The 22,133-nt window shown below is 46.2% G+C and overlaps 1 protein-coding gene across 8 annotated transcripts in view; it reads right to left on the bottom strand.

Moving 5' to 3' along the window:
• The window catches only part of CTIF (cap binding complex dependent translation initiation factor), a 311,698-nt gene that overhangs the window by 36,213 nt on the left and 253,352 nt on the right, over positions 1–22,133 (bottom strand). For all 8 annotated transcript variants that reach the window (XM_060118402.1, XM_060118403.1, XM_060118401.1 and 5 more), the window contains one exon: positions 1,733–1,888. In XM_060118402.1, the coding sequence (XP_059974385.1) occupies positions 1,733–1,888 (156 nt within the window). The remainder of the gene's footprint in view (positions 1–1,732; positions 1,889–22,133) is intronic.

The following is a 22,133-nucleotide window of genomic DNA, read 5'->3' as shown; positions in this document are numbered from 1 at the left end:
GTTGGAAGAGGTCATTGTCTGAATCTGAGAAACCAGTCTGAATTCAGGTACATTTGTCAAGAAACATCTCTGGCTACGTGAAGTGGTAGAGGTTTACAGGGCCACAAGGCACCCAGGAGAGGCCTGCGTGCTCTGCTTTCATGCAGATCCACGCAGTCTGGAATGAATGTGCTATTTTCCTATAAATGGATGCTTCAAAAACATTTACAGATACCTCCTCCTTTCTCTTAAACTGCTCTATTATCTTTCTTTCAGAAACACAAAAGTGTCTCTTGACCGCATACCTCCCCTTTAGCTGACAAGTTCTCTTTCCCTGCGGCCTTTCACAGAAGCACTTCTCCAAAAAGGTGTCCACACTCATGCCCTCATCTCCACTGGCTCCCCAACGAGGCAAACATAGCTTCTGTTCTCACTCCACTGACACCGTGGGGCCCCTCCTTGTTGCCAAACCTGGGCCTCTTCTCTGTCCTGGTCCCACTGATTCCCCAGAGGCTGTTCCTTTTGGGATCAGCATCTTGGGACCAGCTGCTGAGGGTGGGAGGGGACCAACACCTGTGAGGTGTGGGCTGGCCCAGCTGGACAAGGGCTGTGATGATTGTGCCCTCCTGGCTTGTTTCCAGCCTCCCGGCCACTCCTTGTCCACTTCTCCTCCTCCATCTCACCACCCTCCTCCACCCCTGGGTGACCCCATCCAGTCCCCAGCACCAGGTACAGGTCGACACTTCACACAACGCTGAAGCCTGTGTCCCCAGGGATGGCCAACAGGCCACCCAAACTCTCGGTTTTCATCCACACTCTACTTGTTTCTCTTCCAGCTTCCCCATCCCAGGAAATGGTGCCAACAGGGTGGTAGATGAGGACCCTATGTCACTTCTTCCCTTCTCTGTATCTCATGTCAGCAAGTCCTGTTGGTTCTAACTCAAAGATATAACTGGAATGCAACTGGCCCTGCCCCTCCTCACTCTCAGGACTGTGTTTTGAGCCACCAGCCTCTCACTGGACACACCAATAGCTTCCATATTTGCCCTTCAATTCTACCCCTTGAGAGCTGCCAAGGGTGACCCTCCAAAGTGGGTTATGATACCTGGTAGGGCAATCATCCCACTGACTTCTTGCTTCTTAAAAGTTTCTTTACTATCCTTATTTATTTCTTTATCAGAGGAAATTTAGAAGCAAATATATATATATATATATTGCGTTACGCAGGCCTCTCCCGTTGCGGAGCACAGGCTCCGGATGCGCACGCTCAGCAGCCATGGCTCACGGGCCCAGCTGCTTCGCGGCATGTGGGATCTTCCCAGACCGGGGCACGAACCCACGTCCCCTGCATCGGCAGGCGGACTCTCAGCCACTGCGCCACCAGGGAAGCCCGAAGCAAATATTTTTTAGAATAAATAATTCAATGGTAAACCAATCCAGTCCAAAGATCTAGTCACTCAATATTTTCTGTAGATCTCCCTCCTGTAGGCAGTGTTCTAGAGTATGAATGACTGCAGTCTGAGTTCATAATACTTTCCTTTGGGGGATTATTTCCTTTTATGTAAACTCAATAAATAAAAACCTGCGTAGAGTAAACAAAAGCACTGGGGAGTTCCGTTTCTCTTAACCAAATGATTGATCACTTTAAGTGGTACAAGCCTTGTAGCTTTCCTGGTGCATCAGAGATGGAGAAGCGCGTCGTTAGCAGACAGGGCAGCGCCCACGCTCTCGGGCAGGGCCGGCGGAGACTTACCTCCCTGAGGCAGGTGTAGATGGGGCAGACAAGCACGCGGAAGGGCTCGCCCGTGCTGCTGCGCATGGTGCCGAAGACCTCGCACAGGAAGGTGATGAAGCCCAGCCAGCGCTCCACGTCCTGCTGCTGCAGCTCCTCCCGCACTGTGAAGTCCTTCTGCGGAGGCACAAGAGACCACGTCAGCTGCACAGGAGCTGGGAGGGGCCCGGGCACCACCCTGGTCTGCCGCGGTGCCTACTGGCTAAGGGCTAGGCCTGGGCAACTGGTAAACCCCATGATTTCCCTGAGAAGGGTTATGGGTGACCCGTGGCTGGAGCATGAATGCTGAAGACTCACTTGTGGGCAGAAAGACCACCTTGACCTTTAGCCATAGCACCTCTTCTTCAGTGTCCCCAGATTGGGGGGCGCTACAGCCTTGTCTCACTGACCCAGATACTGAGGTGGAGGGAATGAGATAAAGGGGGAGATGACACCTTTCCCAGTCATCACCTCCTCCATTCAACTCCCTGGGGCTAAACTATCTCCTTTGCTAACCTCCAAATCATGCCCCCACAGCAGTGAGGGTAACCACACACCCAGCAATGGGCATCTGAGGCCCATCTTGGCCCCAGCACTGGGCTAGAGACACAGCTACAACCCCTGCCAGCAAGTGGTCCAGAGCATAGAAGGAAAACTAGAGGCATTTGTTCACTCATTCATTCATCCTCCTTAAAAATACCATTGCCCCACTGTGTGCCAGGCACTGCTCTAGGAGGTAAGATAAGACATGTTCATTCATTTTAGTTCATTCAGTTATGAATGAACTAAAAGCCATTGGAGGGTTCCAGGTAAAGGGACTTTGGAGAACTCAGAGGTAGGAGTTATTCCTTTCAACTGGAAATTGGCACCTTGGAAGAGCTAGGATTCTGACCTGAGAACCCGGGGGAATTTCAGGTGGAGCAATGACCACAGGTGAGGCACCAGGAAGGTAGCATGGAAGTTTGGGAACCAGGGAGGTCTTAGCCAACCTGTCCCCATTGTAGGTGGGTAGAGAGGAAAATGGGGGCAGGGCTGGGAAAGGAGGTTGGGGCTACATTGTGGCTAACTGAAACCAGCCAAGGAGTCAGGTTCCATGCGATGGTTGGTAGGGAAGGTTTTGGGGGGTCATTGAAATGCCTTCGTCATACCTGTGCTCTTTTGAAGGTTACTATGGCATAGGTGTGGAGACCAGAAAGGAGGCCACTGCAAAGGTCCAGACAGAATGAAATAAAAACCTGAACTTTCTGGCGATTGAAAGATAAGAATCTGTGGTAGATTAGGTTATGTTCAGAAATTTCCTCCGCCTTTCCCCTGGTCTTTGGGTTTGACCTTGTGACTTGCTTTGGCCAGTAGGATGAGGCAGAACTGACAGGGTGCCAGTTCTGATCCTGGTCCTTAAGAGGCCTTAAGTATTTATGCTTACTCTCCTGTGCTGCTTCCATCATTGTGAGAAGGGGTGGCCACCGTGGGGTGGCCCAGTGGCCCCGGGAGGAGGATGAATTACTTTTCCTGCTGGCCCAGACCCTGCAGAGGGTGCTGCGGGCCTTGAAGTCATGAAACTTTGGGTAGTTCTATCCTCATTAACTTCTGTTTATCCCACTATATCTTTATGTGGTCAGAGCAGGGGCAGGCATTACCATTCCCATTTTAGAATGGGGGAACTGAGGTACAAGAGCTGAAAAGACTTGACCAGGGTCACCAGTACAAGAACTTGAATGAGAACCTAAGCCCTTCCATGGCTCTCTGCTCTGAGCTAAACGTTCTCAGACCTGGTTGCTCACTGGAGTCACCTGGAGGAACTCTGAAGCTACTGATGCTTGGACTCCACCCAGAAAGGCTTGTGTCATTGGCCAGGGTGAGGCCAAGCCACTGGTATATTTTGAAAGCTCCCCAGGTGATTCCAATGTACAACCATGGTTGAGAACAACTCTAGACCTTTATAAAGTGCCAGCACGGGTGTTAAAATGGTGCCCCTGCCTGAGACGCCCTTTCTCTATCTCCCATAAAAATACCCATGAGAGCGGACATAAGCCCCACAACAACACCGAGAAGGAAGATTACAGTTCACTGCAGACGCCTTACCATTGACTAAAATGCTGTCGTTGAGAAGTTCTGGGTGTCCAAAGCCGCTTGGCCCCACTACCCATAAGACAGGGGTGAGATGGGGAGGGAGATCAAGCTGAAGCCCTCCCTCTGTCTGCCGCTGGCTCGTAGGCAAAGAGCCTGTAACTGTTAACAAGCCCCCGTGCCTGTGCACTACGGCAGCTCCCATCAGTACTGCTCTTATTCTAGTCATTGCAGATTCAGGGCAGAAGGAGTTGAGGTGGTCCCCTGAGTCCTCAGAGGTACAGTGTTCTCAGGCAAAGCCCTCTGGGAAGGAAAAGTCTCAGGGCAATGCAAACCAGGGACTGGAGTATTTTTTTAAAAATGATTACATCTGATCAAAGAACTACAGCTTGACTCAGTTTCCTCCTGATAATCAGTGGCGTTGAGAGAGGATTCTGTTTTGGGCTAGTAGAACTCACTAGAAGACTGAAGGCCTGCTAAATATGGGATATTGAATTTGGGATGTGCACATGAAGCCACCAGCTTCAGGTCTGAGGGGAGACTCTCCTATTACCTCAGCAGACACTGAGCAACTCGTAAGGATGATCTGCACAGCTAACACCAAAACCAAACCCAGCCTTTCTCATTCAAGGGTCAGGGAGGAGCAGAGAGCTATGGCATCTGTGGAAAAATCCTGCACTGCAGAATAGGGGAGCATTATCTTGAAGATCTGATGGAAATGCATAACTCTGAAAATGTCAACTACAATAAAGCAAAGATAATAAAATAAAAAACCCAACTACAAACATGTGGGATCGTCTGTCTGTTAAGAACAACAACATAGATTCCGTGACATGTGATTAGTTAAAAAAACCTTAGGTTGAGATGAAGTATGAGACTGGAAATGGGGATAGGGGAGAACCAAAGGAAGTCAGAAATCCACAGCAAAATGAAATGTGAATTGGAAGCAATAAAGGATAGAATGGATACTGCAGAGAAAGTGATACATGAGACAGACTTGGAAAACAACTAGACAGCTGAAGACAAAGCCATGGATTAAAAAAAGAAAGAAGAAAAAGGATAGAGAAGACAGAGAGTGGACATGAATTATAGAGGTTTTCAAAAGGACATCAGAATACACAGAACAAAGGAACCCGAGAGAGAAACTTCAAGTTGAAAACAAACAAAACAGAACAACAAAAAAAAGAGCTGACTCTTCAGGCAAAAAGGGTTCACAGTGTTCCAGAGCCCCACTATTTATACTTAGCAGGAGAATTTTCTTTTTATTAATTTCAAGGAAAAGGAAAAATTCTAAAAACAGCTTTGAAGGAAAAAAGCCCCCTATGTTTCTTACAAAGGAATAAAAATATGGTTGGCCTTATACTTCTATAATTGATGTTAAAATTCAGAGACACTGAGGCAACATCTTCATATGTTTGAGGTGAAAAGAACACACCTAGCTATGAGTGAAAGCAAGACAAAGACATTTTACACAAGCAGATTTTTAAAAAATCCCACTCACATGCTTATCTTTAAAAGAATTAAATGGTGCAGCTGCTATGGAAAATAGTATAGTGATTCCTCAAAAAATTAAAAATAAAATTATCAATATGATCCAATAGTTCCACTTCTGGGGATATATACAAAAGAACTGAAAGCAGGATCTTGAAGAGATATTTGCACACCCATGTTCAAAGGAGCACTATTCATAATAGCCAAGAGGTGAAATCTACTCAAGTGTCCACTGACGGAGGAATGGATGAACAAAATGTAGTATATGCATACAATGGAATATTATTAAATCTTAGAATATTCTGATACATGCTGCAACATGGGTGAACCCTAAGGACATTATGCTAGGTGAAATAAACCAGTTGCAAAAAGGACACCAGAATACACAGAACAAAGGGACCGAGAGAATCATCATCATACTGTATGATTCCACTTATATAGGTATCCAGAGTAGTCAGATTCATAGAAACAGAAAGTAGAATGATGGTTGCCAGAGGCTGAGGAGACAGGGCAATGAGTAGTTGTTTAATGGATTAGAATTTTGGTTTTCTAAGATGAAAAAGTTTTGGAGATTGATTACATAACAATGTGACTATAATTAACATGACTAAACTGTACACTTAGAAAATGGTTGAGATGATAAATTTATGCTTTCTTAAAGCACCATTAAAAATAACTTAAGGGCTTCCCTGGTGGCGCAGTGATTGAGAGTCCACCTGCCGATGCAGGGGACGCGGGTTCATGCCCCGGTCTCGGAGGATCCCACATGCCGCGGAGCGGCTGGGCCCGTGAGCCATGGCTGCTGAGCCTGCGCGTACGGAGCCTGTGCTCCGCGACGGGAAAGGCCACAACAGTGAGAGGCCCGTGTACCAAAAATAAAAAAAAAAAAAAAAAAAAAAAAAAAACTTAAAACTCAAAAACTTTCTTGAATGCATGCTCCAGCCAAAAAAAATTTACTACTCAACTCTGAGAAAATCATGGTATAGAAGGACCAGAAGTGAAAACTTGAAACCAGGTAGATTTATGAAGTTAAATCAAAATAAGTAATTATAATTTTGGTTATGAGATTGAGTCAAAATCCAGAAATAATCCTCAAGAGAGAAGATATTTAATAAATAAATGTAATCTGAATAAGAATTTCATAGTAGTAGTAACCTAATAATCCAAGGTTAAATTACTTAAGACTGATGAATACTGGTGGGAGAAGGAGAGAAGACTTGTAAGCACACAAAATTTCATAATTTAGACCATAAAGATTTGCAGGTTATTGCTTCTTTCTTAAGTTTGATAAATAGAGAAATAGACATTAAAGTGTGCTTTTAAAAATATTAAAACACTAGTAGCCATTAATAGATATAAAATAAAAGTAAAACATAAGTAAAATCAAAGTAGTTCTCAAGATAACATTCATTAAGTAAAATAAAAATTATTTATATAGATAAAAATACAGGGCCTCCCTGGTGGCGCAGTGGTTAAGAGTCCGCCTGCCGATGCAGGGGATACGGGTTCGTGCCCCGGTCTGGGAGGATCCCATATGCCGCGGAGCGGCTGGGCCCGTGAGCCATGGCCGCTGGGCCTGCACATCCGGAGCCTGTGCTCCGCAACGGGAGAGGCCACAACAGTGAGAGGCCCGCATACCGCAAAAAGAAAAAAAAAATACAATCCATAATAAATAACATATATACTGTATAGCACAGCCTCAAACTGCATAAAACAAAAGCTATTAAAACATAAGAAAGGGGGCTTCCCTGGTGGCGCAGTGGTTGGGAGTCCGCCTGCCGATGCAGGGGACACGGGTTCGTGCCCCTATCCTGGAAGATCCCACATGCCGCGGAGCGGCTGGGCCCGCGAGCCATGGCCGCGGAGCCTGTGTGTCCGGAGCCTGTGCTCCGCAACGGGAGAGGCCACAGCAGTGAGAGGCCCGCGTACAGCAAAAAAACAAACCAAAAAAAAAAAAAGAAAGGGCTTCCCTGGTGGCGCAGTGGTTGAGAGTCCGCCTGCCGATGCAGGGGACACGGGTTCGTGCCCCGATCCCGGAAGATCCCACATGCCGCGGAGCGGCTGGGCCCGTGAGCCATGGCTGCGGAGCCTGTGTGTCCGGAGCCTGTGCTCCGCAACGGGAGAGGCCACAGCAGTGAGAGGCCCGCGTACAGAAAAAAAAAAACAAAAAAAAAAAAAAAAAAAAAAAAAACATAAGAAAAAGATAGAAAAATAGTATTGGAAAATGAAATCACTAGTATTCTTTTGCTGATTAAATGAACAAAAAATGTATTACTTAGATGACTTAAATAGTGTAATGAATAAGGCAAAATTGAAACAAACCTCATTATAAGCTGTGATTCTACTACATATGTCAGAATACAGAAACTGTATAGGTTACATACTTGGACTAAGAATTAAGAACAATTTAAAAAATAGCCAATTACTTGTTTAAAAGGCATTCTCCTAAAGAAAGATGGAATGAAGATGTAATCAAATATACAATAATAGATTTAGGAAATAAAGAGCTGTAAAAACTTGTGTGATGTGGTCAAAGCTATAATGAAAGGTAAATTTATAGTCTTAACTATTTTGGCTATTTAAAAAGGAAGCAAGGGGACTTCCCTGGTGGAAGAGTGGTTAAGAATCCGCCTGCCAATGCAGGGGACAGGGGTTCGAGCCTTGGTCTGGGAAGATCCCACATGCCGTGGAGCAACTAAGCCCGTGCACCACAACTACTGAGCCTGTGCTCTAGAGCCCGCGAGCCACAACTACTGAGCCCACACACCACAACTACTGAAGCCTGTGTGCCTAGAGCCCATGCTCCCCAGCAAGAGAAGCCATGGCAAGGAGAAGCCCATGCACTGCAACTAACAGTAGCCCCTGCTCGCCACAACTAGAGAAAGCCCGCACAGCAATGAAGACACAACGCAGCCAAAAATAAATAAATTTATTTAAAAAATTAAAAAATAAAAAGGAAGCAAATATATCCTCTAAACTGACTACTGAGTGCTTGAAACGTGCCTCTAAAAAACTGAGATGTGCTGTCTGTGTAAAATAGACACTAGTTTTTAAAGACATAGTATGGAAAAAAGAATGTAAAATGTCTAATATTTTAGAAATACTGATTATATGTTGAAATTCTGAATATATTGGGTATAGTACAATACAATATTAAATTTAGAAGTACATATGTGGGCCATGTTATACTTCTATTGAACAGTGTTAATTTGTATATTCAACTCAAAAGACTTAGAAAACCACCAATAACTAAGGAAATATATGAAAGGACAAAATACAGAAATTAATTAATTAGAAAATAAAGAAAGGAAAGTATATGTAAAAACAAGAAAGCAGAAACAGAAATAAATTAGAAATATGATGCTCAACATTGCTAATTATTAGAGAAATGCAAATTAAAACTACAATGAGGTATCACCTCACACCAATCAGAATGGCCATCATCAAAAAGTCTACAAATAATAAATGCTGGAGAGGGTGTGGAGAAAAAGGAACCCTTCTACACTGTTGGTGGGAATGTAAATTGGCACATCCACTGTGGAGAACAGTATGGAGTTTCCTTAAAAAACTAAAAATAGAGCTACCATATGATCCAGCAATCCCATTCCTTGGCATATATTTGGAGAAAACTAGATATATGCACCCCAATGTTCATTGCAGCACTATTTACAATAGCCAAGATATGGAAGCAACCTAAATGTCCATCGACAGATGAATGGATAAAGAAGACGTGGTGTATTTATACAATGGAATATTACTCAGCCATAAGAAAATGAAATAATGCCAATTGCAGCAACATGGATGGACCTAGAGATTATCATATGAAGTGAAGTAAGCCAGACAGAGAAAGACAAATATCATATGATATTGCTTATATGTGGAATCTAAAAAAAAAAAAAATTTTGATACAAATGAACTTATATACAAAATAGAAATAGACCCACAGACATAAGAAACTTATGGTTACCAAAAAGGAAAGGAAGGGTGGGATAAATTAGGAGTTTGGGATTAACATAAACACACTACTATATACAAAATAGATAACCAACAGGACCTACTGTGTAACACAGGGGACTATACTCAGTATTTTATAATAACCCATAAGGGACAAGAATCTGAAAAAAAATATATATGTATAACTGAATCACTTTGTTGTACACCTGAAACTAACACAACATTGTAAATCAATTTTTTATACTTCAATAAAAAACTGCAATGACTAAAAAAAAAAGGAAAAAAAGAAATATGAACAATATATGTAAACAGATATGGAGTAGATTAAAAAGCACAATAAAGGGGCTTCCCTGGTGGCGCAGTGGTTGAGAGTCCGCCTGCCGATGCAGGGGACATGGGTTCGTGCCCCAGTCCGGGAAGATCCCACATGCCTCGGAGCAGCTGGGCCCGTGAGCCATGGCCGCTGAGCCTGCGTGTCCGGAGCCTGTGCTCCGCAACGGGAGAGGCCACAACAGTGAGAGGCCCACATACAGCCAAAAAAAAAAAAGCACAATAAGAACTATTTACCACTCTATGATGATGATTTTGGAAAAAATGATGAAATAGGTGCTTTTTTAGAAAATAAATATCACCGAACTTCACTGAAAAAATAAATTAAAAGCCAGAAAAGACAGAAAATCATAAAATGAAAAGTTCTGAATTACATATTATAAGGAGGTCTCTAAACTTATGACTCTTGTAGGTAAGCTGATTCACATTTTCAAAAAATTAGATATCTGTTGTGCTATGTAAACTGGTCCAGAACACAGAAAAAATAAGCTTTTCCCATTCCTTATTACCAAAATCTCATAATGATAGTAAATTACAAATAAGGAAGTCTATGGGCTAATCTTTCTAATGTGAGTAGACACAAAAGTCCTAAATGAAATACTAACAAATAGATACATTATAACCAAGTAGATTTTATCCCAGAAAGGCAAGGCTGATATAGTATCAGTACATCTATAAACATAATATCAATAGGCCTGATTAAAAAACAGCAGCAACATCCATGACCCTTGGAAGGAAAGAGGTAAAATGCTTTGATAAGATTATATATGTGAAAAACCCAAGAGAACTCTCTAATAAAGATCAGAATTAACAAGAGAGTTTAGTAACTAATTAATAGTATTTAGATGTAAACTTAATATACAAAAATCAATAGCTTTTTTATGACAGAATTAACCAGTGAGACATTTTTTTATTCTTTTTTTTTTCAGTGAGACATTTTAATGCACAAAAACTCATTTAGTAAGCAATAAAAGTTCTTAAATGACATTATTAAGAAATGTGCGATTTCTATGAAGAAAATTGCAAAACTGAACAGAGAAATTTAAGAGAAAGTCTTAAACAAGTGAAGAAACACATAATATTCCTTAATGGGTAGACAGCACTGAAAAGATGGTAATTTTCCTTGAAATAATTCACAAGTTTAACACCAATTTGTACTCCATATTCCAACGGGAATGTTTTGGAGAGAAAGGGGAAATGGAGACTTGAAAAAAAACATCCTAAGAGTAATTTGAAAGAATAATAGGGAAATAGCTAAAAACAAAATAGAACAAAATTGGAAAGAGTTATATTACTTTCACCTATCCTAAAGCTTTAATAATTAAAAGGGTGTGGAACTGCCATAAGAATGAATAGCTAGATCAGATAGCCTAGAAACAAATTTGGCATCCATAAGGGTTTATCACATGGCCCCTAGAGAACCACAAATCAGTAGCAAAGGAAGCATTATTCACTCAAGCAATGATGCAGAAACAGCTGTCTACGTCGGGGTGGGTGTGGGGTGGAGTGGATAATTTAGAGTCTCCTTTCACACTGGCCCCTAAAATGAATTCCAGATGAAATAGAGGTAAATGTTAAAGAAAAAAAAAAAAAAAAGGACAAACCATAAGAACTTGAAGAAAATTAAAGTATTTATCAAATTTCTGGATGGAGAAGGGCCTTATAAATTAAAACAAGAGGAATGCATCAAAAATCAAAATATTATAAACACACTTAGAAGGCAATGGATACACCAGGAAAAATATCTGCAATAAATGTGACAAAAGGTAATGGTCTTAATATTTAAGTAGCTTGTTCAAATTGATATTAAAAGTACTAAATCCCTAAATCATGGACAAAACGGGAAAGGGCATTAAAAGATAATTCATATGTGAAAACATAAATTGCTGACAAATATATAAAAAGAAATTAAATCTCAGTAGCTATCAAATGAATGAAAATATTTTTTCCCACCTTCTATGTTAGCAAAGCTTAAAAACCAGTAATGGTCACTGCTGGTAAAGATGAAGTGAGACAGGCACTCTCATAATATGGGCCATGTAAACTCGTATCACTTTCCTAAAAAAATCTTAAAATAAGCCTTTGGGGACTTCCCTGGCGGCGCAGTGGTTAAGAATCCGCCTGCCAATGCAGGGGACACGGGTTGGAGCCCTGGTCCGGGAAGATCCCACATGCTGCGGAGCAACTAAGCCCGTGTGCCACAACTACTGAGCCTGTGTTCTAGAGCCCGCGAGCCACAACTACTGGGTCCATGTGTCACAACTACTGAAGCCCGTGAGCCTAGAGCCTGTGCTCCGCAACAAGAGAAGCCACCGCAATGAGAAGCCTGCACACTGCAACAAAGAGTAGCCCCTGCTCGCCACAACTAGAGAAAGCCCGTGCGCAGCAAAGAAGACCCAATGCAGCCAAAAAAAAAAAAAAAAAAAAAGCCTTTCAAGTGTTCTTATTGTTTGATCCAGTAATTGCACTTCTGGATAATTATCATAAGGAAATAATTTAAAATAACAGGAAAAATAAGCTTAATACACACAAAAATTCAACAGCTTAAGCATCCAACAATAGGGGAATGATTAAGTAAATGATGATTCATGGACCCATTAAAATTACGTTTATGAGAAGTTTATAACAGCTTGGGAAAATGGCTGTGTAATGCTAAGTGAAAAAACAAAAGCAGGGACTTCCCTGATGGCGCAGTGGTTAAGAATCTGCCTGCCAATGCAGGGGACATGGGTTTGTGCCCTGGTCCGGGAAGATCCCACATGCCACGGAGCAACTAAGCCTGTGCTCCACAACTACTGAGTCTGTGCTCTAGAGCCCATGAGCCACAACTACTGAACCCGCGTGCCACAACTACTGAAGCCCGTGCACCTAGAGCCCGTGCTCCGCAACAAGAGAAGCCACCACAATGAGAAGCCTGCATACCACAATGAAGAGTAGCCCCCGCTCACTGCAACTAGAGAAAGCCCGAGCGCAGCAACGAAGACCCAATGCAGCCAAAAATAAATAAATAAATAAATAAATTTAAAAAAAAAGAAAACGCAAACTTGCAAATATTATATAATCTCGCCCATGAATAAAAACAAATTTTTTATATAAGGAAAAAGATGAGAAATATCCAAAGTGTTAACAGTAGTTGTTTCTCAATAGTGGAATTATGGATGACCTTTATTTTTTACATTTTATTATTTTCTGAATTTCCCCACTTTTCTGAGAACGTTTAGTTTTATAGTCAGAAAAACAGTTACTTAAAAAGAAACTGGCAGATCGTGACCCTTTTCCTTGATTTTTTTGATTAGGACATCGAAACTCTTGGAGTGACCTGCCAGCTACTGGTGATTCTCACTACAAGGGTGGGGAAGTGGGTTGTGAACTTGCCCAGCCCAGAGGCCACCAAAAGCCAGCCTATGTGTCTCTTCTGGGCGCATACGTTGTAGGTTGCCAACTTCTCCCCTGGAACAAGGAGCTCTTTTTTGCCAGCTGAAACCAGCCATCCCCTGGGTCTCCAGCACTGCCTTCAACCTCAGCCTTTTGCATCCAGAACCAGCAAGGGGCCTCAGATTGGTGGCAGCCATTTCAAAGACTGGTATTTGGCTCCAGGTTCTCATCTGACTGGCAGGCTCCCTCCCAGCAACCCCTAGTGCCTTTCCCCAAACTTTAAGGCTACCATTTAAGCCTCGTTTCCTGCCTAAAACTATTTATTGACGTACAGCTATTTCCTGCACCGGCCACATCAATAAGCCCTGAAAGCCATTCAGTGTCTCAGGTTTCTCAAGGCATTCTGGGAAATTCTTCCCTGCTCTGGATAACCACATGAACTCTGGCATGATAGAGTCCTGTGGTCAAGCCAAAAACAGCTGCATACAGGCAAAGGGGGAACCCCCCCACCGGGCGGCCAGCGGCTGCAGCAGGGAGATGGTGCCCTGAGAGACGGGAGACATTAGGGCACAAGGATCTTAGTGTATTCTGAAGCTTCCTGAAGTAGATGGCAGCCCCACCAATCCATGCAAACTCACCATCATTTCCTTCTCCTAAAACAAATGACCAAGGGAAATTTGCCCATCCACATTCTACATCCCTGGTGACTCTGGTTTGTTTCTGTGCAGAGAGGTAGATGCTGCTGCGATGTCCCCAGTGCGGAGGAGAAAGTGCCCTTTTATTTACTGCTGGCAGGAAGTTTCTTTTTCCTTGAGAAGTCACGATGAAACGTGAGAGGGGTGGGTCTTGGGGAGCTGGTGACAGCCCACCAGCAATGAGTTGATCCCAGTCCTTCCCCCAGGCCATTGGTTGGAGGGCTTAAAAAGAGTATTTGCCAGAATTCTTTATACTGGCAAGAGGAAAGTTGTTTTCAAATAGAAGGTACTCTGTTTTTTATTCGGCGCAAACTTTCCCTTCCTTCAGGTTTTTGCTCCCATGTTGCCTCCTCAGGGGGGCCTCCCCTAACTGTCTCTCTAAGACGGTAGCCCCCAGGGCTCATCGTCTGGCCCTGCTCTATTTTCCTCCTAGCCCTTACCATCTGTATCAGGTCCTGTATTAGTTGATGATCTGACCCTTCACTAGAAAGAAAGTTTCACTAGGTCTGGAGTCTTGTTGTCTTATCCATTGCCACGTCCCCTAGAATGGTACCTGGCTCATAGCAGGCATTTGGTGAACATGTGGGTAAAGATTCCATGCTAAGTGATCAGACAGCTCTTCTTTAAGAGGCCAACCTGTTCAGAGGGAACAGGCTGCCACCATTCTTTTCTTTTCTTTTTTTTTTCTTTCCTGAGTTCTTTTTTTTTAAAATACATCTTTATCAGAGTATAATTGCTTTACAATGTTGTATTAGTTTCTGCCGTACAACAAAGTGAATCAGCTATATGCACACACGTATCCCCATATCCCTTCCCTCTTGAGCCTCCCTCCCACCCTCCCTATCCCACCCCTCTAGGTGGTCACAAAGCACCGAGCTGATCTCCCTGTGCTATGCAGCAGCCTCCCACCAGCCGTCCATTTTACGTTTGGTAGTGCCTGTATGTCAATGTTACAGTCTCACTACGTCCCAGCCTCCCCTTCCCCCGTGTCCTCAAGTCTGTTCTTAACATCTGCATCTTTATTCCTGCCCTGCCACTAGGTTCATCAGTACCATTTTTTTAGATTCCATATATATGTGTTAGTATATGGTATTTGTTTTCCTCTTTCTGACTGACTTCACTCTGTATGACAGACTCTAGGTCCATCCACCTCACTACAAATAACTCAATTTCATTTCTTTTTACGGCTGAGTAATATTCCATTGTATATATGTGCCACGTCTTCTTTATCCATTTGTCTGTCGATGGACACTTAAGGTTGTTTCCACGTCCTGGCTATTGTAAATAGTGCTGCAATGAACATTGTGGTACATGTAACTTTCTGAATTATGGTTTTCTCCAAATATATACCCAGTAGTGGGATTGCTGGGTTGTATGGTAGTTCTATTTTTAGTTTTTTAAGGAATCTTCATACTGTTCTCCATAGTGGCTGTATCAACGTATATTCCCACCAACAGTGCAAAGATGCTCAACATCACTAATCATTAGAGAAATGCAAATCAAAACTACAATGAGGTATCACCTCACACCAGTCAAAATAGCCAGCATCAAAAAATCTAGAAACAATAAATGCTGGAGAGGGCATGGAGAAAAGGGAACCCTCCTACCATTCTTTTCTTTTTTTTCTTTTTTTTTTTTTTTGCGGTACGTGGGCCTCTCATTGTTGTGGCCTCTCCCGTTGCGGAGCACAGGCTCCGGACGCGCAGGCTCAGCGGCCATGGCTCACGGGCCCAGCTGCTCCGCGGCATGTGGGATCTTCCCTGACCGGGGCACGAACCCGTGTCCCCTGCATCGGCAGGCGGACTCTCAACCACTGCGCCACCAGGGAAGCCCCATTCTTTTCTTAATTTAAGACTTGAGAGGACAGAGCCAGTATGTTTGCCAGGATCCACCTTTTCTTTCATTTGTGGCTGTTATTTCACTCCCCAGATGTATTCTTCCTAACTGCTCTGTGCCAGTCCTGGTCCAGTCCATCTCGTAGCATTTGTTTCACTTTTGTGGGTAACATTTTTGTCACAGGGTGAGGTTTCTTTGCTTATTTGGGACTTTTTCCCCCTTTCAAGGTTGCGTCAAGTAAGCCCATGCCATTCTGTAGAGTCGCCCTTTGCGACAGGGTCATCTGTGGTTTTCACCTGGCTGCTCCCCCGCCTTGGGCCTCCCTTCAGTCACCTGCCCCTTAGTGCTGCTTGCTGCAGCCATCGAGGCGCACCTGCACGCTCCCCTCCTCACTTCCCCCTCCCTCCTCTGTTCTCCTCTCTCAGCCCAGGGCCTGCTTGCCCGCCCCCCGTGGGTAGAAATAGGCCCTGGGTAGTTCCTGGGAAGTTCCTGTCCTGCTCAGTCATTATCATTTGGGGGGACCCCAGGGCAGGAGCTTCCACCTCACAGAAGGTGATATGGTCCTTTCTTGGCACCTGGTCACAGGGGCAGAGGCAGGGGCGTTCCCAGGCTGATGGCTGGTCTGGAGGGGAAACTGCAGACACTATGGCAGATCCATCTCCCCTGGCCTGAGAGAGAACCCTGAATGTGCCATTTCCTGTCCTTTCCTGGGACCTTTGGGCTTCATCAGACACCTCTGTACCCTTATGAAAGAAGGATTCAGGGATGTGAAGCTACCTCAAGTTAGTTTCTGTGACTTAGGACCAAAAAGAACTGATCAGAATGACAGTTGGCCCCTCCTCTGTGAGGGAAGAGTGGCTCCCAGCCAGGGGATGAAATGGGGCCGAGTCGGAAAGGAGGGTGGGCTGAGGCTGGGTGGGCATCCTTCCAGCAGAGCCTGGCAACAGGAGAGGAGGAGAGGGGAGAATGGGCTAGCTGGCCGGCACCTGTATCTTGGATGGTCCTCCCTGGGTGGCAGCCCACACCCTGCCTTTCACACACGCACTTGGGGCAGCATGGTGGAAGGATTGCCCAAGTCTTGGCATCACTCTGACTGGGTCAGACAGACCTCCTTGGCTTCAAAGAGTGATGTGTGCAATGGATCTGGCACACACAGTAGGTGTTTAACAAGTGGCAGAGAGACCTCCTGGTTATTGTGTCCGGAGTCATTCTGTCTACCGAAGCCGGTCCCAGACCTGGCCACCCTCTCCTTCTGGCAGGCTGTGTGTGCGGCCCCAGCCGGGGGTGTATGGCTCAGTCCTGCTGGGCCCTGAGGCCTGGCCCTGGGGATTCAGCTGTACCTCTACTCTGGAACAGTGGGACTCTGACCTGCAGGTCACTTTGGCTTGGGCAATAGTTTGCAGCAGGCCTGCATCTTGTCTGCAGAAAGAAGGCACCCCAGAGGCCGGTGTGAGGATGAGACTACAGCTTCCGCCCTGGGACATGAACCTGGTTGCTTACTTTGGGTTCTGATGTCCACTGGGCCCTGCCTTTGGGCATGTCCTTACCCTTCCCACTCCAGGCTGGACCTTTCCCTGAGTAGCCTTGACCTCCACAGGCCACGGCCCAGACACCCAACCATATGATGCCAAAGCCCTTATCACTCCAGTGCTTCCTTCTGTTCTGCCCCCAGACACTGTTAGATGGCATTCTTGGCTGGACAGAAACCCTCTCCAACTAGTTAAAGCACACAGGGCCTGAACTGGTTTATGTGGCAGGGGTGGAAGGGGGTGGTCCCCAAGAACACAGCTGGTCCACAGGGATCAAACAATGACAGAGCTGGTCCTCCCTGCTCTTGCTTCTGCCTGTCTTAGCTTCGTGCATGTTGACCACTTTGTCTCCTGCCTGGGTCTCCCTTTGCAATGGCAAAGATGGCCGTCAGTAGCTTCCAGTCTCTATCATGACCCCTCTTGCCTGTGTCCAACCCGCAAATCTCAGGGAAGGATTCTGATTGGCCCTGCTCGTCAGATGACCATCCCTCAGACCAATCACTGTGGATGTGGAGACGGGGTTCCCTGATTTGCCAGACCCAAGTCACGTGGCCAACTCTGTGGCTGGGCAAGGTGGGGCCCTGTGACAGATCCCCAGACCACAGACAGACACAACAGCTGCCTACTGCAAACATAGACCCTGGCCTGGAACCATGAGCATGGCCTTCACCAGTGCCTGAAACTCTCCTGAGCATCATGTCAAATTCCCCATGTGCTGGTTGTGACTGCTGCCCTTTGAGTCCCACCCAAAAGAATAAAGAGAGAGTAACATTATTGGGTTAATCCTGAATCTGTTCTAGTAAACATACATGAACGTCATGCCCAAATGCTGGCCCTTTATTATTATTAATAAACAAAGCACTGGAGACTTTCTCTGTGACTGACGGACACCGAGGCTGAGAATGCGTTCTCCCTGGCACTTGGCTCCAGGTGAAGGGAATACACTGTGGCTGGGAACTGCCATCAGCCACTTCCAGTTTAATCTAGAATATTCTGGAGACATTTTTCAAGCTTCCCAGGGTGTGAGCAAAATCTGGGTTGGCAAAATCAGGTCAGGTAGGCTCAGCTCTGCTGATCCGTAGGAGGCGCGGGGTAGTGGCGCTGGGGTGCAGTGAAAAGAAGCTGAGAAGCTGGGCTGATTCAGTGGGAATTCTGTCTCGCACTTATGCAGGCACGAAGCCTCATTCTCAGGCAAGGGGGAACCAGCACCTGCTGTGGCTGTGGCCTTGAAATGCCCTCAAAAGAGGCTGGAAGGAAAACTCTGAGCAGGAAGAGAGGGCCAGACTGCCTGACAGGACTACAGGTGGATGAGCAGGAATGCCTGCAAGTAGGGTGTCACAGGGTTCACTCAGGAAGACACTTCCAGGTACCACTTCCCAGGTACGGGTGAGTCAGAGCGCTTACGTCCACAGACCTAGGGCAGCCCTCGGTAACCAGACACTCAGCAGACTCTGCAGTGCTGGCGCCCTGGCCTCCCCTGGCCTCGTCCATTGAGGCCTGATGTTGTTGTAATAACACCACCATACATTTACATAACAATTTTCTTTCCCAAGCACTTCCCACAAACATTGCCACCTCTGCCCTACACAGCATCTTACGCTGGAGGAAGAGATCCTGGGATCTGATCATCCTTCCGAGGCTGGTAGGGCTGGAACCCAGGTCTCTAGTTCTGCTTCTGCTGTTCTTTCTCCCCCAAAGGCATCCTGTTTGAAAAGACCCACTTGTACATAGGACAGCTGCCTGCCTCTGCCCTGCACTTCCCTGCAGGTCCCCCCGGAAGACAGGGCCCAGCTGTTGACTCTGCAGAACTGGGATTCCTCCCTGCCTGGCTGCTGTCCTGCCCAGAGAGTGGCCATGGGCTTGGAGGCAGGTATCCACCAGGGTCTGGCCACGGCCCAGGTAGGTCTCATCCGTTATGCAGAGCTCTGTGTGGAGAGGGTGGGGAGTGGGCTGGGGGCGTGCTCACCATGGCCTCAGCTTGAGGAACTGTAAAATAAAGGGCAACGAGTCTAGTTTGGGCAGGGCATCGTGTGACTATCAGGCCGGTCTGTGAAAAATCTGCCTCAGTGTCCTCATCTGTAAAATGGAAAGAGACTATTTGACCTGCACAGGGTCAGTGGGGTGATGGAGTGATGAAACAGATGTGAAAACCCAGGGAAAAAGCCGTGAGTCCCCTAAATAGAACAGGGGCAATGCCCACAGCCTGCAATTTGAGAAACAAGGCACACAGGGGACAAATGTTTTGTCCAGGGTTTTCTGTGGGAGGAAAGTGGGAGCTGGGGCCAGAGCCCAGCTTATCCAGCTTTCTGGAGATTCCTAGAGTCTGCTCCCAGAGTTTCTGCCCAGACCAGGTTCCACCAGGAGAGTCAGGCCACCTCGTCCAGGCAGAAACGCTGTCCAGGATCCCACTGTTCAGTGCCAGGCCCACAGGCCATGCTCTGGAAGCAACTGGCAACTGAAGACTTGTGAAATCCTGCTTTCAGTGAGCAGCCACATTACTTCTGAAACTGTCTGGAAGGCTAGCGATAAAAATAGATGATCACACAGGCATTATTAAACTATTTATAGAATTTGAGAAAACCCCTTGAATTGCACACGAAAAGATTTGGCCTATAATGGGGATTCCAGAATGACTCAGCCTGAAGCCCAAATCCACCCGCGACTTTGAACTTTGCCACAGATGAAGTCTTCGGAAGTCACATTAACATTTATGGGGCATTATCCCTCAGGGAAGCTGTAATGGTTGGGGGGGGCACACATCTTTTATCAATCTGTATCCCAAAATGTTTACCAGACGACAGTTAAGCAACAGCTATAGGTGGGGCACGCAGCGAGAGACGGGGCAGAGGAGAAGGCCTTGAGGTGCAGTGGGCTCAGGGAAGGCCAAAATTTGCATCTGTGAAATGGGGATCCTGGCTCCTGCCCTACCTCTGGAGACCGTATGGGGATATGGATGTGGAAGTGATCATCATGCCTGGTATCTTTTGCAAAGATGTGGATGGGAGCGTTGGATGGAAGCTGTTTGCATCAGGCTCTGTCTGAACAGTCCCCGCTGTTTCAACATGCCATTCCCTTTGGTCCTACCCATCTGGACTTGATGTCTGCTCTGTGCTCAGCGCTGCAGGGGTTCGGGTGGCCCCAAAGGAAGCGCTCAGGCTCTCTCGATGAGCCGTGAGCTCCAGGCCGCAGACCAGATGGGGCCTCATGTTGTTCCAAGGAGCCTCGGGCCAACACTGGGGGTGGGTGACGGGGGTCGGGTGGGCAGGCTCCGAACGCCTTGGTTCCAGGCAGAGCCCCTCTGCTGGATCTGTTTCACATGGTGGAGGATATGCCCGAAATCGAGTTTGGAAAAAATAACTCTGCTGCTAAAAATGTTTGAAAACCACTGGTGTGTCAAGAGTATGCACCATGGCCTCTAAGCCAGACAGGCCTGGATCATCAGACTCCTACCCAGCCCTCAGACCTCGGCAAACCCCAAGACCTCCCACAGTCTCACATTCTCCATGCGGGAAAGGGTAACAGGGCTAGACACAGCAAGAATGAAAACTGCCTGGCCAGGGAGAGACTCAATGGATGACGGGCTCCTCCTTGCTTCCTTGGCCTTCCCCAGGTAGGGCCCAAGGACCTCCACGGCAGGTGTGATCTGTCTGAATTCCCACCCCTTGGCCACCCTAGAAAGGGAAGTTTCCTAAGGAAGATGGTAGATGCTAAGATGGGAAGCTCATCCTGCCCTTAGTCATGTCTCCATTCATATTAAGGTGGATGCAAGGAAGGAATGATTCCTCATCCATACGGGATCCAACATGACCCAAGACAGAAGAGGGACCTCTGAGATCAGAAAGGGTATGTTATCCTTACTAAGAAATCATCTAGCGGGAAGACCAAGACTTGCCATTTTGGGGCTATGTGACTTTGGGCAAGTTATTCACCTCATTGGGCCTCAGTTGGGTCATCCGCAAAATGAAGCCAAGTATACTTGTCCATCAGGCCCATGAGTGGTGGTGAAGATTGAATAAGGCAATGGACATGCAGTCACCTGGTGAGCTGAGACAGCTCTACAAGACTGGGTGGTTGGTCCTCATGGATGGACCAGCAACGGTTCACCAGCCCCTTAAAGTCCAGCTTGGTCCTGACCTTGCACAAGGTAGTTGGCTCAATAGACCCTTCCTGAATTGATTCACGTGATCAAGAGCTGCTGGCCACCACTGGTCACTTTCCCCACCTGTGGTCTTGCTGACCAGGCACCTCCTGTCAAGCCACACGCTGGATGGTGGAGGAGGCGCCATCTGCTAGAGTGGGCTTGCCTAATCTCAGCACACTGGACATTTTGGACTGGATTATTCTTTTTGGCAGGGGGTGTCTTGTGCATTGTAGGTCTCTACCCACTTGAGGCCAGTCGCAGTCCCCACCCTCGCTCATAGCTGTAGAAACCAAAAATATTTCAACATTTCCAAACGTCTGCTGGGGGCAAAATCACCCCCAGCTGAGAGCCACTGCCTGGAGTGATCCCTTGCACACTCCTGCCCGCACTGGGGCGACTTATTAGGACCCAGCAAGATGCAGAGGTCCTTGAATAACACTGGGAAACAAAGCAGTGAGGGGCTCCATCTAGTGTAAGGTAAGGCCTATGAGGGGGCACCTTGCAACTGTCTTTAGAAACCTTCTAGGGGCTGCATAGGACACACACCTGAACGCCAAGCAGCTACTTCACTGGGCTCAGAATGGAGCTCGAGTTAACTCAGCAGACAACGCAGTGGCGTGTAAAACCTGCCCCTGCACCCAGTCCGCACACTGTGGCCATTTCCCCTCTTGTGGATTATAGATACAGAATGATGGCTTAAAGAAAAGCATGGGGGATTCAAAACCCCAAGAGGGTAAAAATAAAGTTTGGGCTCTGGCACTGACAGCTCTCTGCTTGGGTTGTGATGTCAGCTCTGTGAGCAAATTATCTTTCATCAGTCTGACTGTATTTTTAAATGTGAACAGCTTGGCACACTTAACACTACTTATTTGAGGGTGCCTTGGACAACAGATAATTCAACTGCGTTTACCAGATGACACTGACAAATACTTCCCACGCCTGTGTCCCCAGATAAAAATAACGCC

The sequence above is a fragment of the Mesoplodon densirostris genome, chromosome 15, assembly GCF_025265405.1.
Source record: "Mesoplodon densirostris isolate mMesDen1 chromosome 15, mMesDen1 primary haplotype, whole genome shotgun sequence".
NCBI classification, from domain to species: Eukaryota; Metazoa; Chordata; class Mammalia; order Artiodactyla; family Ziphiidae; genus Mesoplodon; species Mesoplodon densirostris.
The sequence above is the reverse complement of the archived record's forward strand: the minus strand, read 5'-3'. Positions and strand labels throughout refer to the sequence as shown.